We start from the raw sequence: 16,279 nt of genomic DNA on the forward strand, positions 1-16,279 counted from the left end.
TTCATGTATTAGGAAAACGTAGCATGATATAATCTCAGCTCTCTCTCCAGGCCGGGCTTGTTAGGATCAAACATGGGGAACTACCCCTGGCTCGCCGACTCCTGGCCCACTCCGAACCTCACTCACAGCAAAGACTCTGTCAACTGCTGCGCTGGCAAACTGGACTCTGACAGATATTACAACTGTAAGAGCTCTCCCACTTTGACTGTCTGGTGAAATGGCTCATTTTACTGAGTGGATAATCTCTCTGTTCAGCAGTTGGTATCATGAACTACCCGAGCCAGACGGAGAAACGCAGCACGGCGTCCAACGACAGTCCCATCTACAGCACCATCAACACCACCGCTGAGGACGACCTGCTGGCGTACTACGACACCTACTCCAGCACGTCCTACACCCAGGGCCCGGACCCGTACAGCAGCAACCCCATACTGTCAAACGGTGGCCTGGTGGGGCTGGAGCAGGACCTGGACCAGTGGACCATCCAGTCTGGACAGTCTGGGTCTGAGTACGCCAAGCTCCAGTACACCAAGAAAAGCAACGGTGAGGGATTTCTGCTTCTATAATCTATTTTGATTTCATCAAACAGGAAAGAAATCTGATTACTTCCCCCCTGATCCAATACAGTGTTAGTGTGGGACTAGTGTGTTACTTTCGACCAAGAATACACTATGTTTGATGCACGTTAACACAGTTTTTATTCCTGCCAAACATTATTATGGACAAATATTGATACTTAAAGAACAAGCGAGCAAATGTCGGCTTGACTCTCATGAATATATTCAGCACGCCTGCGTCCACCCACCTGTGCATTTTCTTACAATCATTTTTGAAATTGTAAATGCAAATACAATATATACTTCACACCAGGCACCAAATGTAGCTCAATGAATTAAACACACTACAAGGAAACTTTAACTGGTTATGAAACAGAAATTATGACATGTACCAGTCTGTGATGATAATCCATCAACGTATCTTCTTCTGATCTTAACTGTAGTCAAAATAAATAATAATTTCTATTTTTTTTTACCCCAAAAGATAATAATAATAATAATAATAATAATAACTGTATTTATATGGCACCTTTAAAACCTTGTTTACAAGACAACATAACAGAATAACCACTCAACAGTAAAGCTAAACACAAGGAAGCCCTTGAAGCCCTTCAAGGAATATTTCTTATTTGATTTTACTCATTTAAAATCTTATTTACTTCCTTCTTGTTTTTCTCTCTGACAGCATTCTGACTTACCCTCTTGTTAGATGGTCCTTTACATAATAACCTTGCCTTAAGATCTGAATGGGAACACACGGTAGCTAAGAACATATAGGAATTAACAGGGTCAAGTGCTCCTTCAGGCTCTCAAAGGCAGAACGAGGACAAAAGAGGGAATCAGTTAGTTGAGAAAATGTATTGTTTAAAAGCGTACATCGCTTTCAACCCCAGGGTCAGTGTGGAGGCAATAACACCACGTCGATTACAACTTGTAGATCATATGACGTGTTGTTTTTTTTCTCTTTATAGACAAACTGGTAAAGCAGAGGTCCACCGGCTCTTCGTCCAAGTCTGCTCCTCTCACCTGGGTGGATGTTCTGTCGCTGCCTCTTCCTGCCAACAAAGACAGAAGTGATAAACAGACAGACAGAGACGAGGAGAAACACAGGTGAGACTGACAACTGATTTATTTTTAAATGTAAGATCAGAGGCCTTTGTTTCCTCCTCTAAGACCTCAGAGTCTAACATTCACTCAGTGGGTTTATTATTAGCATTAAGGCCTCTGACTTCACCTACATGACAGAGGGAGTTAAGGCAGCTGGATATCAAACCTGCCCTGTAACGCTGCCAAGGCTGTCAAACAAAAGTGAAGTTTGGAGTCTGGGGAGTTTTCGAATTAACAGCAGTTTGTCTCTGCAGGCAGTGAGTAGATTGAGCTCGGGGGTTACGGAGGGGGGCGTCTCCTCTAACTACTTCTGACAGATTAGATTGCGGACATAACGGGGTGGGATCGTGAGGACTACTCTGACTGTGCCGTGTCTGTTTTAATGACATTAGCCACCATCTGACAGTGTGGATTAGCACTTTCTATTTTCAATGACAAGTCCATCATTAAATTAGCGCTGATGGCACTGGACTGACAACAGAAATCATGGAGGTGGTACTCATTGTCTCGTACTTGTATCTTGATTCCATTTTCAATATGAACTAGATTGTTATTTACTTAATAATAACACTTAAATATATATTTTTTCTTATATATTTAACATCTTTATCCACGTTAGCAGTGTGTCTATATGGACGGCAGTGTTGGTATGTCCTTCCACCACCAGACTAGCGTAACATAAAGACTGAGGAATTTGATAAATATTGACAAATTCGCCACTTAGTTGTCTTTTACCTACCAACATCACATGCATCGCCTCTATTGAGCTATTCAAGTGAAATCGCTATATATTCTGCAAGAAACCAAAATATCTCAGTGTTGTTTGTTTTCCAATATCTTGCAGCCCTCGTGTAAACATTCATGACTTTCTGACCTCTGAAAGGAGCCCTGTGGAGTTTTGTTTGTTTACATTCAACATTTCTCACCAAAACTCATTTTTTGTACCTTTGAGATGTAACTAAAACAGTCACAAAGAAATATATTCGTACAATTATGAAACCTGCATTGTTTATATCGGTGTTTACTTCCGGGCAGTCTTCTTCTCCCCTGCCTTTCTTGGTGATTTACTGCTGACTGCAGATTAGTGGAATAGTGTGAAATCATTGACAGAAATGTATATCCGCCTAAAAACATTGCTATAAAACTCCTTAACTAGTCATTTAGTCATCATTCAGCTGTTCTTTTTAGTGGTTATTAAAAAGTGTGAGAGTACTGCTAATTTGCTAAACTAAGATGGACAGTGATGTTAATATTTAGCTCAGAGCACTGCTGCACAGCCTCACAGAGCCGCTCGCGTGGCTGTGAACTCTGTCTTGTTTTAATTACATTTATTATTTATATAAATAGAGGTTTTACGTGTTGACTGTTTCCCTCTGAGACGCACACTCATGCTGCTGTTACTCACCGTCCGTCCTCTAGCTCCGAGGAGGACGATGACGACTGGTGTCCTCCATTGCCTGCCAGAACCTACCTGATGGACGCCTCCCGGGAGGAGCTCTCCAGTCTGCCCTCCAAACCAACCGAGCTGTCATACGCAGCAACACTGACATGTTCCCCCCAGCGAGACACTCACAAGCCCAGCGAGAGTCCACGGCTGCAGCACATTGACCTCTTGACTCGTCACCAGTCAGGCTCCCAGGTATCCCAATCCAACCCAGATCTGTTTACCAACAATACCAAGGCCCGGGAAGCCGGTGAGGCGTACCACACCCGCCAGTGGGCAGAAGATTTCAAGGGAGAAAGCCTCGGCAAAGGTCAGTTCAGATTCAGTTTAACGTCTCACATCTTTGGAAGTGACTCCCCAAGAGGCAACGCACAACCACACAGTGTCATGTATAATTTAGTTTATGATGTTACCTAACAGAAAGGATTTGTACAAGGAAATCATGTCACATTTATTCAAAGTGCAGCTCAGTGTACTTTAGTTTGCTCTAAGTTTCCCGAGGATGACATCAGTGTGCTTTCTTGTCAGGACAATCTCCGGCTTCTGCTGCCGAGTCGAGCCCCACGGCCCCGGCACACAGATCCAGGGGTAAGAAGAGAACGCCCAAGGATGGACCACTCAGACGAGAGCTACACAACCAAGCAGGTATGACACACTGTTTGTATCACATCTGTTTTAGTTTGGGGGGAAAAGAAGAAGGAATATTACTGTTTATTCTATTTTTTTAAAATATTTTTTAACTACACTAGCTGGTAGTCCACAATTTAAGTTGATCCTAACTGATTACTCCATTACTACCTATTAAAATTCTAAACAGACATTAATAAAAAGGGGGAACTCCTCAAATTTTTGAAAATATATTCAATATGTTTATATAGTGCTGCGGTATTTGCTGTGTTTTCACTACTTCCAATCCAGAATAGAGATCTCTCTGTCCCTCATGACTGTCATCAGTGTGCTGTGCGAGGGGCGGGGCAGCTCTCAGCCTGCACACAGACAACAGACATGCTTTGATAACAATGCACTAAAAAAGTCTGTTTAAACTAGAATCAATGTAAACTTCAGCAGAGTCCATGTAAACTTCACAAGAGTCCATGTAAACTTCACAAGAGTCCATGTAAACTTCTGATTCAGTCATAAATGGTTGTTCAGAAATTCTCAGTTTCAGTTTCAGAGCTTCCTCTGTATGGAAAATATGTTTGGCCATAATTAAAATTAAAGGTCCGTATAAAATTGAAAATTAAAAGATTATTATGTTATTACACTATGGGGAATAATAAAGTTGTAATTAAACAAAAAGAAAATGGAAATTAAAAAAGTAAATTCAAAATATCAAATGATAATTTGATGTACAGCGAGTCAATGAAAAAAGTGACATTTAAAATGCATAAACCTAGGCTTAATGGTGAAGCTCAAACTGACAGCATCAATTGTAACGCTAAAATTGAATTGAAACATCAAATGTTTGCTCAAAATGTGGAATAGAAAATGCGTATAATGCTTGTATAATGTGTATAGGCTGTAGCTGCATAGCTGTCAAATTAATGATTAAAATGCATCCCTCCACCCAAGTGGTGCTGTTGTACCTGGCCGTCAAAGATGATGGACACGCTCAGGCGTGTGCTTCCCAGATCGGGCAGATCAGGAAGTGACAGGGTGTTATTTGTCAGGCTCTTTCTTGGCCAGGAGTTTCCTCTTGTTGCCTGGCAACTGGTCATGGTCTGGTTCGATTCCCGGCCACTGCAGTCTACATGTCGAAGTGGCCTTGGGCAATGATACTGAACCCTATATTGCTCCCGGTGGCTCTTCTGATGTGTAATGTGAATGTGTAACTGTATGAAAGGGGGGGGTGAACCCTCACCTGAATAAATAAAATGATTAAAAAAAAAATCAGTGAGCTTTCATGGTGCTCATAGGTGGATTTCCTTCCTTTTGGGCAGAGCCAGACTAGCTGTTTCCCTACTTTCTTTACGCTAAGCTAACCAGCTGCTGTCTGAGCTTCATATTTTAGGCAAAGGCATGAAAGCAGTATCAGTCCTCTCATCTTACTCTCAGCAAGAAAGCAAATATTTTCTAAAATATCAAATTATTATTTTAAATCATATCTCTGTCTATGGTTTATTAATCGCCATTGATCAATCGTTTGCAGAACTCCCCCCTCCACCAGCCCCTCCCACTACAGATGACTCCCTGCAGCTATTGGCTGATGTTTTGAGCCGCAGCCGAACAGACTGCGAAAGAAAAGAGGGCAGCGACTCGCCCACACTTCCGAGGAGGCGAGAGCATTTCTCACCACAAAGGAGAGGACCTACAAAGTGGCCGTCGCAGGGTGAGTGCGATATGTGACACTCACCTCTGTATCTGTCAACAACAGATGATAAAAGAACAATTTCTGTCCCAGCAGACATTTTTCTTCAACAGCTGGAACCCACATAGATGCTTCATGCAAATCCCTTTGAGCTTAGAAAGCACCAGCTGCCACCAGTGTATGCACACTTATTATCTCATAGTTGTAGCTCTGCTTTTAGTAGCAGGGGGTCTATTTCCAGTCTGCTCCCTCACTTAGGGTTTAACCTATATAAATACAGCTGTAACTTTGCCTGATTTGTTGTCATCCCCAGATGAGAATATAATCCCATATGGAACGTCCAGCTTCCTGCCCAAGGTGCAGATGTCAGGCTACGGATCTCTGGGTGGAGGAGCCTTTCCTCGACAGTCCACCACCGGCCGGAGAAGAGATGAGGTATGTCTAGACTTACAGTAGGAACTGCTGAACAGGCAGAGTGTCTGAATAGTGAGGGTCACAGCCAGTTCAGCGGTAAAGTGAGGGCGGTTTGAGCTGCTTGTCAGCCTTCTGGAGACAGCAGCAGAAGTTTCCTGTAGACACAAGTAGTTATCGAACATAGTGAGTCGACAAAAGTTTGCATTTGTCTCCAAGTTGAACCGTGAAGAAAGTACACATGCTTCCTTAAGTAAAGACGAACTAAATCATTAAAGTGACGCCCAAGATCTGTCTGTCGAGAATGAAACTCACCTCCTGTAGTCTTGAAAAATGACTGTGATACTTTTGCAGTTTGCTCGGTGACAGAGACAGCAAACTATAACGAGGAGGAGAGTTATGTAATGTTTTCACAACTGAGGAAAAAAAGTGTCAAAATGTTCAGAAAAACTTTGCAAACCACCCCTGCAACATAATCCACCTTCTGGCTATTCTCCCATATGCGCAGTACCTTCAGTTTCACTTTAAAACATTTTGAAATGATAGTTTGGCACTTTTTAAAGTTAATATTTGTCATTTGACCTGGTGTGTTTGAGGGGGGGGGGGAAGCAACTCAGAAATATGTGTGCAGGATTAGTCATAAAACTACTCTTTAAAATGTTTATTTTTTACATTCAGAAAAGCAGAATTACTTGGCTTTACTGTATTAAAGCCTGACGCATCAGACAGTGTTTGCTGTTCATTAGTGACATACTGTATAATGTCAGCCGATTGCAGAACATTAGTGAAGTTTTCATCAAAATGTCGCACAAATTTTAACAGAATTTCTTCAGAACACCACACTTATGAATACATGTTTTAACAATAACAACGTTTCTTTATAAAGACCTTCATCAGGTATCAGGAAATGACCTGACCAGGTCTTTGTACAGAAACTTTGGTCTTCCTACGCACTTGTTGATCCAGTATAATAAAGCTGTTTGCTAGTGTTATGTGGTTACGGATGAAAAAATAAGAAAAGAAAAAAAAAATAGTCCTCAAATATTGATATCATATCCACCCTCAAGAAATAAAAAGTATCAGCCAGGCCTTAAACAGTGTAACCGTGTCCTTGTTTCTGCACGTAACCTGTGTTTAACTCTCTCTCCGTCTCTTGCACTCTCCAACTGTTCTCCTGTGTTGCCTTTGTCTCCTCTCAGAGCCTCATGTAAACAGATGCCGGTCACATTTCCTCCATGATTTCCTGTCTTTGCGAACCATCAATCTGTTGCCATGGTGAAAAACTGAAGACTAAAGGGAAAGCGTCAAGGCTAGCTATCTGCCTTTTCACAGCTAGTATTATTTTATCTTAATGACTTTAATCTTTATTTTTTGTGATTTGCTTCACCCTCTCTCCATGTACATAGACAGCTTTGCAATTTTTTAAAGATGTGATCAGATATATTGCTAAAAAAAATGATCTGGGGTTTAAAAAAAAACTGTATTTTTTCGGTAAATGTAAGTATGACATTATTGTACAGCAGATTAATGAATGTATCGTCTGCTTACTCCTGACCATGAAACCATGATGATGTGTGTGTTTGATGAAAGACATGATGCAGAAAATGTGTTAATAAACCGTCATACAGTATGTGTGGGTGTGTGAGTGTGTGTGTGTGTGTGTGATAGTGCATGTGTGTAGTGTTTGTGTGTGTTACTGTTTTGATCTCTCATCCCTGTGTGACTGTGTACTGTGGTATCCCTGTAGATCACCAGTGTGTTAGTAAGATTTTTAAACTGACCAATAAAACATTTATTACAAAAGATCCTTCTGTCCACGTGTGAGTTATTCAGATTATTGTGGATTAAAGCATTTTTAGCCAAGTTTGCCACTTGATTGTAATTTCAGTCCAATGGTTGGTCCACCACTTTGGTCCAGACTGAAATACCTCAAAAACATTTGGATGGATTGCCATAAATCTGCCTGAATTGTGACAACTGTGTCCATCTAGTGCCATCATCATCATGGTTGATACTCCCTTCTTACAGAGGGCAACAAGCGCCTTCCGCACAGCGCAGCCGAATGTTTAAAGAAGATGCCGTCTAATGCGTGTATGAAACATCCAGGACCCTGAGTATATCTACATCACCCCAAGTTAGTGTTGTCATGATCAGGGCCAGGATTTTAGACATACTGAGGTCCGTTACCAAATATATAAATGTATCAAGATATCACAGAAAAAATACTGTAGGTTAAGCACAACAGCACTGAAGTTAATTTACTTGTGATATAATAGAAGAGTGGCAGGCAGTGAGCCGATGTGTGAAAAAATCAGTGGTTAACGTACTCTCTGAAGTGTGTTCTCTCATTTTCCGGAGGCGTTTCTTCCTCAGAAGTCACACAGCGTAGATATGTTTGGTTTTAGTGTGTTTCTCCATGCATCTCCCAGTGACTTCAGTACAGCTGTCACCACAGTCTGGCCCCAAAGCAAGATTCAGTGACGTAATGACCCTTCTTTTTTAAGTTCTGTGATTATGTGGCCCGCTGAATATGCGCAGTAGAGTTTCTCCCGCTTGCCCTGCCAAATCTTTGAATCGCTTTTACCAGCTCAAGGAAAGATGTACGAATGTACAACCTCCACGGATCAAAAATTCATGACAGAAAGAGTCATAGATGACCTTGACTGCACTTTGAGCTGCCTCTTTTATAATGGTAGTCTATGGGGAAAATGCTTTTTGGGTTGCAGGGGAATTGAAAGCAAGGCTTAGTGGCTCCGTCACATCCAGGTCTATAATACATTCACGCCCTGACATGACTCTGAAACCAAAAGAACCAAAAGAGTCGGTTACGTAGTCACGCGTGACTGAATCAAACCAACTGGGTACAAGGGTACTACCGCATGAAGGTGTTAATTACACAAAATGAAGCACACAAAAGACTAACTGTGGTGCACAAAGTTGCATACTAAATCAAGCAAACAATTTTCTTAGAAAAAAATAAATATGATTTGTTTTCTGTCACAGTTCCTGGGTTCTGTAATGACCGAAACACCTGCACCATATTCCCATCAGCCTCTCTTTTCTTTTAGCACAAAGCACAGCTATGCCTAAGTATCATGCCAAATACGGCCTCATTGACTCTTGTTCAATCGAAATAATGTTCCTGAGTTGTGTTTGATTTGTTCTGGAAAAGACTCACACGTACTTTGAAGATGTCTTGAAATAATTCCAGCACAAACTACTTTCGCAAAGTGAACAAAACCTCGATTAGACCCATGTGTGTTGGATAATAATGCCCGTCTCCACAGAAGGCAGATAGCAGGAAGATAGACGAGCCAGCTCCAATTTTTCCATCAGAGCCAAATGTCCCTGAGGTCTGAAGGAACTCGGAGATTGTTATTCCATGTTCCTGCTAAGATGACTTCTCTGATATGAGAATGTGTAAGACTCGATGACTTCTTCTGATTACGGTATTGTGAGAAGTTTGTGAATATGGCCTAACGAGAGGAGCTGAAATGTGTCAGCGATGGAATATAAAAAGGCTGTCTTCATGTCCGCACCTTCATCTGCCTCCTGTGTTCAGATCTTCGTGGATTAAAGTACTACAGTATTTTGGCAGGGAGGCTGTGGGATAGTGTGGAGCCTGCGTTGGACTGCACTGCCTTTGGCAAACACACACTGGGTCCCACCAGGCTCGGAGGATAATGGTAATCCGATGCAATTTGAAGGGGTTATGCAATTTAGAAGGGTTCTACAGTTTTATGCTTTTAGGCCTGGAGCACGGATTAGAGTCTCAGTGGTTTACACACTCCCCCCCGCACAGACAGCTCAGTTCGACCAGCCACTGTCTGTAACTGAGGCCACTTCACATGTCCACACCAGTGGATCGACATTTGACTTCTTCTGCTATAGGAACTCATTTCACTCATTTACATTACTGCAAAAATCCTCTTCAGGCATATTTCATACATACATATTATGTTTTTAATAAAATAATACAAATAACTTTTACATAATTCATGTTTGATATGCTTTTCCCACAAGAAAAGTTCATTAAACAGAAGAAGACGCCCCAAGTTAAAATGACATTTAAAACTTCTCTTTCACTGGAATATACAGACATTATGAAATCACAGATATTCATTTCACAAATGTAACTTTCTGGACACAGCTTGTCACCAGCTCCATTGAAACGTCCATTGTCAGTCAGTGTACGTGCACTCATGTCTCTACATCAAACCATAACCAGTGCATATCGGACCACGACTGCCGTTCAAACTCGTTGTGATGTACAAGTGAAATCATCCCTGATGTCAAGAGTAAGATTTCAAACTCTGCACATCACTTTGCACACTGAAGGTCAAACATTCAAGTGGAGCGACGCTCAGCAAAACACGCTTGAGTGGAGGACGACTTTAACATCCACATTTGATTGTCAAAATGACAAAAATCATCTCACACAGTGACTCTTACCCAGGGGCACGTACGCCCCAGGGGAATGTTCTGCAGGAGGTACGTGGGAAAGATGATGGATTCATTCAGCTAATTTAAAAATAGATCAAATTATGAGTTGGTAATATAAATATGTATTCAAATATTTGTGTTTAAGAGGAATGCCACTTGAGTAAAAGTCTTAAACTGAGAAGAAATATACTTAAGTAAATTATACATATAATTACATGTACTGTATATTGTATACTATCGGCCTGGCCAATTATCAGATCTGATATTCAGCATTTTTCTGATTATTGTATTCAGTGTTTTTGTTAATTTGTTAGTTTTTATATCTGATTGTTGATAAAATAAGTTCATTTAAACGTGCACTCATTGTGCTGTGATGCAACATGTAATCTGTAATCAGACAAGTAACCAGTAACTAAAGTTATATTAATGTAGTGAGTAAAAAGTACAATATTTGCCTCCAAAATGTCGTGGAGTGGAAGTGTTAACTACCAGAAAGTGGAAATACTCAAGTACAGTACCTCAGATTTGTACTTGAGTACAGTACTTGAGTAAATGTACTTGGTACTGTGACCAAGATAATAAAAAAACGAGCAAGAAAAGTGAGAAAAGAAGTCGAAACAGAAAAGAACAAAGATTAGTATTACAAATAAAACCCTGACCAATACTGAAGGAACAAACCCAAGAGTGAAGATCAACAATTCTAGGATCAAAAACATTATTAGCTAAAGCCTCAGTCAGCAGGGGCTTTATTACTCTGCTAGATTTTGTATCCACTGATTGGATAAACTCATCAGGAGCTGCTGGCGTCAATATCATTGTGTCCAAAAAATCCCTTCTGACAACAAAACAGTTCAAAGTGATTTACATAAGACAAAAAAAGGCAAGAGATATAATGGAGCCACAAGGGGATACAAAAAGACACTGAGGATTAGTCCTCAATATAATTTGGAAAAAGCCAAAGTTTTACGCCTCAAGTGAAGAGAATTGAGAATAGGTAAGGCATTCTGGGTTAATAAGGGCAGAATGATAACAGAAATCCAGTTTGAAGTCAAATGAGACTTAGAGAACAATCATGATTATCTGGCTGAGCAGGTATAAACACACAATCATCATTTAAGGGAGGATTAACATAGTGATTCTTTAAACGTGATCAGAAACTCATGATTCAGTCTTTGCTGCAAGACTAAATAAAAGGCCCCATCTAGTGGTCATACCCGAGGCATGCAGGGTAACTGTGATGCAAAGTGACTCCATGCTCTGGATTTTGTTGGTCATCAGTAAATCCTCTTGGACTTAAAGGTGCCGCAAATTGTGTGAAGTTTAATGTAAATCATGAAGAGATCTGCTTAAATTTGAAGAGTAGAGTAACGCCAAGGTTTCAGGTTTCACACCGTGAGCATGAGCTCAGAGAGGTGTCAGGAAGTAGCTGATGATTCAGCTGCATCGATCAGGCCCGTGACTTTTTTCCACAGAAGACTTAGTCATTCTATGAAAAAGCACAGATTTCATAGAGCAGAGCCAAAATTAAGTCAGAACAGCGTGACAGTGAGCCAACTTATTCAATACCATGAGCCTGAAACTGAAGCAGCTAAATGGAATTCAGCCATAATTAATCAAATTTTTTACACCTGTGATTTTCCAAGTGTGACATCTCAAAATGTCCCAACTTGGTTGAAATGTGTTGCTGGCGTCAAATTCAGAGTAAGTATCTATTTATTTTAAAAATCAATTAAGTTGATGAGGTGAAACATTAAATGTACTGTTTTCAATTGAGTATAAGTCAAAAATAATTATCAAATGCTCACATTCTGTTTTATTTATGTTTTTTGACCACCGTTTGGTATCATGACAGCAGACTATAAACCTCCAAGAAACTGAAGTTGTTCAAACGATGTTGAATACTGAAGGGGTATCTTATAGCTCAACTGTACATGCACATACTATCTTATTTATATATATTTCTTCAGTGAGATACCTTTGTTTAGTTTCCTGTCTTAAATGTCTCCCATTTGAGTCATTTGTATCTATACATAGTATACTTAAAACTGGGGTCAACTTCCTTGTATGTATTGTAACATATTTGGCTAATAAAGTTGATTCTGATTGATTCATCTGACTAACCAGTGGGCAGACCTGCCTTTATTGGGCAGATGAATGTTGAGACTGCAAGTGTGGCAAACTTTTTTGGAGTAACTCTGCTCTCAAATTTTAAGTAGCTTCTTTTTATTTATCCTAAACTCTAGAAGGAGAAGGTTATTTGGTGCCTTTCAGGGAACATTCAGGATGTTCTTTACTTGTTAAGGGGACTGTTAAGACCACAACAAAACCAATTCGTTCTACCTTGTGACCCGCAACATAAAAAAAAGGACACCATACCCGAGAACACGTTTGCAGAAGAAAGAAAAATGAAATAGGACCCAGAGCTTCTTTCCCCAAACACAGAAAAGACTACATAAACTAAACTAATAAACGAAGACAGGACTACCAGACATCCATCCTCAAAAGAAAACAACTGAGGACAGAGACACACAAACGGTCAGGGCTGCTTGGTCAGTAGAAGAAGACACCACCCTCCCTAAAATATGGGGTCATGCTAAGTGCCTGATGAGCAGCACCTGAGAGAAGGGAAGAAAGTGGAGGAGGAGGAAACACAGGAGAGGGTAACAGGGACCATCGTAAGAGAACGTTCCCTCTCTACATAATGTTTCCCTAACGCCCACAGCAAGAAACTACTTTCCCAGAACGTTGGTGTGAAGGACGTCGCCTTGTAACATCCCCAGAATGTCACAATGTTGAGAAGATAAACCATATAAAACATGTTTGTTTCTCATTCATACGCAATTCTGATCCTGTCCCTGATTAAAAACGAGTCCTCCCTGACTCCTTCCACAGCAACACCTCTTCATGTGAAAATTAAATGCTATTTTCTCACCCATCTGACCACTCCCACTCCCACTACAAGATGCTGCAACAGAGATAATTTTCTTTTACCTCTGCTTCTTCGCCCAAACTGTACAAACCTACACTTTTATTAGCTGCCCACCTGCCAGCTTGTACCAAGTTAACCCTACGCATCTTGTCCTGCTAATTTATGTTGTTGGCTGCGTTCACGTTCGCTGTTACATATGTTTAATTTTACAAATGTCTGAGCAATTTATTTTATGTGTAATTAGATAGAGTCCTCTGGGCCGGGCTGTGTGCCAATGAAGTGACAGGGACTTGAAAATATGATGCTAAATGTAAGATTAATGGATTCAATTTGTCTTTCCACTGTTATTATGAGGGATCGAAAGACATTAACTGCAGAGAGTGCAGTTGCTGTTGTGTCTTCATCATTTATACTAAAGAAAATATGAATTGATTGTAATAATTTGTATGCAAGGCGGCACAAAGAGTTGTATTTAAAGGCCTGATATTTACAGAAAATAATGTTGCTTTTTCCATCAGCATAACAGAGAGAAGGGTTTAGCCAAAACAAATTAACTTGGATATAATTCAAAATGTCAGTGGACTCAGTTTTTAAATTTTTACCGCTTAAAATAATCTCTGTTTAAATGATCTTTTCCAGCCCCTGGCTGAGGGTAAGCCTCTCGCAGGCCGTGAGTTTACTGCGTGTGGTTGTGCAGCATTTTGAATGAAAAGCCCTGTGTCATCAGTATTACCGAGATGTGCGCAGCGCTTTAACAGTTTTGTATTTTCAGCAGATTCCCTAAAACACAAAACTCATCCTCTGTGATTGGTCGTGGCTCAGCACGCTCCATTGTTCCATCAGCCCGTTTGTTCGCTTGGTTTCCTGCACACAAACAAAACTTTCCTGCCACTCTGGGCAATATCGGGCTCCTGTGTGCTTTGACAACCCGAAATATTGGAATCTCTGACTTTTTCTGCAGGAAAAAAGATAAAGGTAGGTCATTCATATTTAAAATTGATGAGTGAATGTATACCTGTTTAATATTTTGATATTTAAAAATAGATTGTAGTTTCTTTAACATAGTTTCTTTTAATTTCTCAACACATAAATATAATTTTAAGTCGCTTTAAAATGTTGGGAAGCACGCATTTTATGAATTCTTGAACCCATAGAAGCCATATTTTTTATGAAAATATAGACCACCATTTTACACACTTTTCCCTAAAGTTAGGCATGTTTGGTATCTTTGGAAAACTGGCGGTCTTTAAAAGAATTTAAAGCAAAAACACGTGTTTTTAAAGACAACCTCTCAGTCTGTCAGTATTAGAGGTTAATGACTTGTCACACTGAGCTTTACTGTCCCTGTGACACCCTGCTGAATGCATTTAGATATTGTTTTATTCATATCCAGTGTCTCTCCATGCTCTGTAACAGGAAGTCCCTGCTATAATTGGTATCGAAGCGGCCCATGACCTGCTCTTCTTTCTCTCACTGTGTGTCAGTCAGTGTTTTTTGGCAGGATGTACAGCTTCATGGGAGGTGGGTTGTTCTGCGCCGGAGTGGGGAACATACTCCTCATTGTCTCCACGGCAACTGACTACTGGATGCAGTATCGTCACTCCAGCAATTACATGCACCAGGGCCTGTGGCGGTACTGTGTGCCCGGGAAATGCATGACACACACAGACAGCATCGGTAAGACTATCCGGGCGGGTGACTTCCACACAAGGCAGCGCCTCATTTATATGTATTAGTCTGCTGACAATCAGGCCGTGACCTCGCCACTAACACTGATGAGCACTGGGGTTACAGTACTTCCCTGTTGGGCTTTAAATATGGCTGAGCCTCAACTGTGAGGAAGATGGAAATGTAAGATTTTCTTTATCTAAATCAAAGCACACGCAACAAGAAATTGTGATAACCTCAGGTGTTTAAAAAACTAATGTAAGAACTAAATTTCATGCACACCAGTGCAACACTAGTCACACCCTGGAGCCCTGATTCTGAATTCCTTGTTCAGTTCTGTCCTGGCTTACAATTTCTTTGTTTCCTCTCACCCACAGCCTACTGGGACGCCACCCGTGCCTTCATGATCCTCTCCCTGCTGGCTTGTTTCATCGGCATCGTGATCGGCGTCATGGCCTTCATCCACTACTCCTCCTTTGACGGGTTTGACAAGACTTTCGCAGCCGGCATCCTCTTCTTCATCTCCTGTGAGCTCCTCGTCTGTTCACATACACAAGCCTCTCTCATACGTTAAAGACCTTCATCACTTTTGTTCTGATCTCTTGTGCAGGCTTCTTTGTGTTGCTGGCCATGGCTGTCTACACAGGAGTGACAGTGAACTACTACGGTAAACGCTATGGCAGCTGGCGGTTCTCCTGGTCCTATATAATGGGCTGGGTGGCGGTGGTGCTCACATTCTTCTCAGGTATGCATCTCATCACATCAACAAATAGGCGTGCCTTATTCTCATGTTCATAATCTTAATAATCGGATTGTTCTCTTCCAGGTATCTTCTACATGTGTGCCTACCGGATGCACGAATGCCCAAGAAACTCTAACTCACGCTGACCTGCCAAAGACATCAACAAACACACATACATACATCAGCATTGGTCCATAATTTATGGCCGAGAGGAACCAATCAATACCCCTATGAACCTTCCAAATACTTTGTGTTAACCTTCATGAATAAGCAAAATAAATGAGAAAAAAGACTGTTGTCTGTATTGTCTCTCTACATTTATGAAAAGTGAATAAAATACAGGATAGAAGAGGTGCGCAAGGATTGGAGCTGATATAGCCTTTTGTATTTGGTAGTCTGTTGGGAAAACCGAGACAGAATGACGTGTGTTTAATAGTGATCAACATCTTCTAGAGGGTAAAACGTCTGTGACACATATAATTACTCAAGATTGTATAAGTGTAGTAATCAGCTGAATGTGTAGTTAAATTTATAAATCAACAGCTTTCTGATAGAAAAAGATTTATGTAACGACAAACTACTAAAAACAGGATAAATGACCATGTTAGAAATGACCTGAACTCATCATAACAGTGATGTTGTCACACTGTAACACCTAAAGTCGATTTTA

The 16,279-nt window shown here is 40.7% G+C and overlaps 2 protein-coding genes across 4 annotated transcripts in view; both read left to right on the forward strand.

Moving 5' to 3' along the window:
- The window catches only part of LOC141012538 (roundabout homolog 2), an 85,128-nt gene extending 78,037 nt beyond the window's left edge, over nucleotides 1-7,091 (forward strand). The window contains exons 20-27 of the mRNA XM_073486048.1: nucleotides 51-184; nucleotides 256-543; nucleotides 1,529-1,667; nucleotides 3,084-3,418; nucleotides 3,637-3,753; nucleotides 5,258-5,437; nucleotides 5,730-5,851; nucleotides 7,027-7,091. Of these exons, the coding sequence (XP_073342149.1) occupies nucleotides 51-184; nucleotides 256-543; nucleotides 1,529-1,667; nucleotides 3,084-3,418; nucleotides 3,637-3,753; nucleotides 5,258-5,437; nucleotides 5,730-5,851; nucleotides 7,027-7,038 (1,327 nt within the window). The 3' untranslated portion in view covers nucleotides 7,039-7,091. The remainder of the gene's footprint in view (nucleotides 1-50; nucleotides 185-255; nucleotides 544-1,528; nucleotides 1,668-3,083; nucleotides 3,419-3,636; nucleotides 3,754-5,257; nucleotides 5,438-5,729; nucleotides 5,852-7,026) is intronic.
- Nucleotides 7,092-11,736: 4,645 nt separating this feature from the next.
- On the forward strand, nucleotides 11,737-15,902 carry LOC141016546 (lens fiber membrane intrinsic protein-like). Of its 3 annotated transcripts, none has more exons than XM_073490994.1 (6): nucleotides 11,737-11,971; nucleotides 13,972-14,174; nucleotides 14,688-14,876; nucleotides 15,245-15,394; nucleotides 15,478-15,612; nucleotides 15,694-15,902. In XM_073490994.1, the coding sequence occupies exons 3-6, from the start codon at nucleotides 14,702-14,704 to the stop codon at nucleotides 15,753-15,755; spliced, it is 522 nt and encodes a 173-aa protein (XP_073347095.1). In that variant the 5' UTR covers nucleotides 11,737-11,971; nucleotides 13,972-14,174; nucleotides 14,688-14,701; the 3' UTR covers nucleotides 15,756-15,902. The 3 variants fall into 3 exon arrangements, with proteins under 3 accessions (XP_073347095.1, XP_073347078.1, XP_073347086.1); XM_073490977.1 differs by having other exon boundaries at nucleotides 11,739-11,971; nucleotides 14,684-14,876; XM_073490985.1 differs by having other exon boundaries at nucleotides 11,739-11,971; nucleotides 13,975-14,174; nucleotides 14,684-14,876.
- Nucleotides 15,903-16,279: the final 377 nt, after the last annotated feature.

This window comes from Pagrus major, chromosome 2 (genome assembly GCF_040436345.1).
Source record: "Pagrus major chromosome 2, Pma_NU_1.0".
In the NCBI taxonomy this organism is placed as follows: domain Eukaryota; kingdom Metazoa; phylum Chordata; class Actinopteri; order Spariformes; family Sparidae; genus Pagrus; species Pagrus major.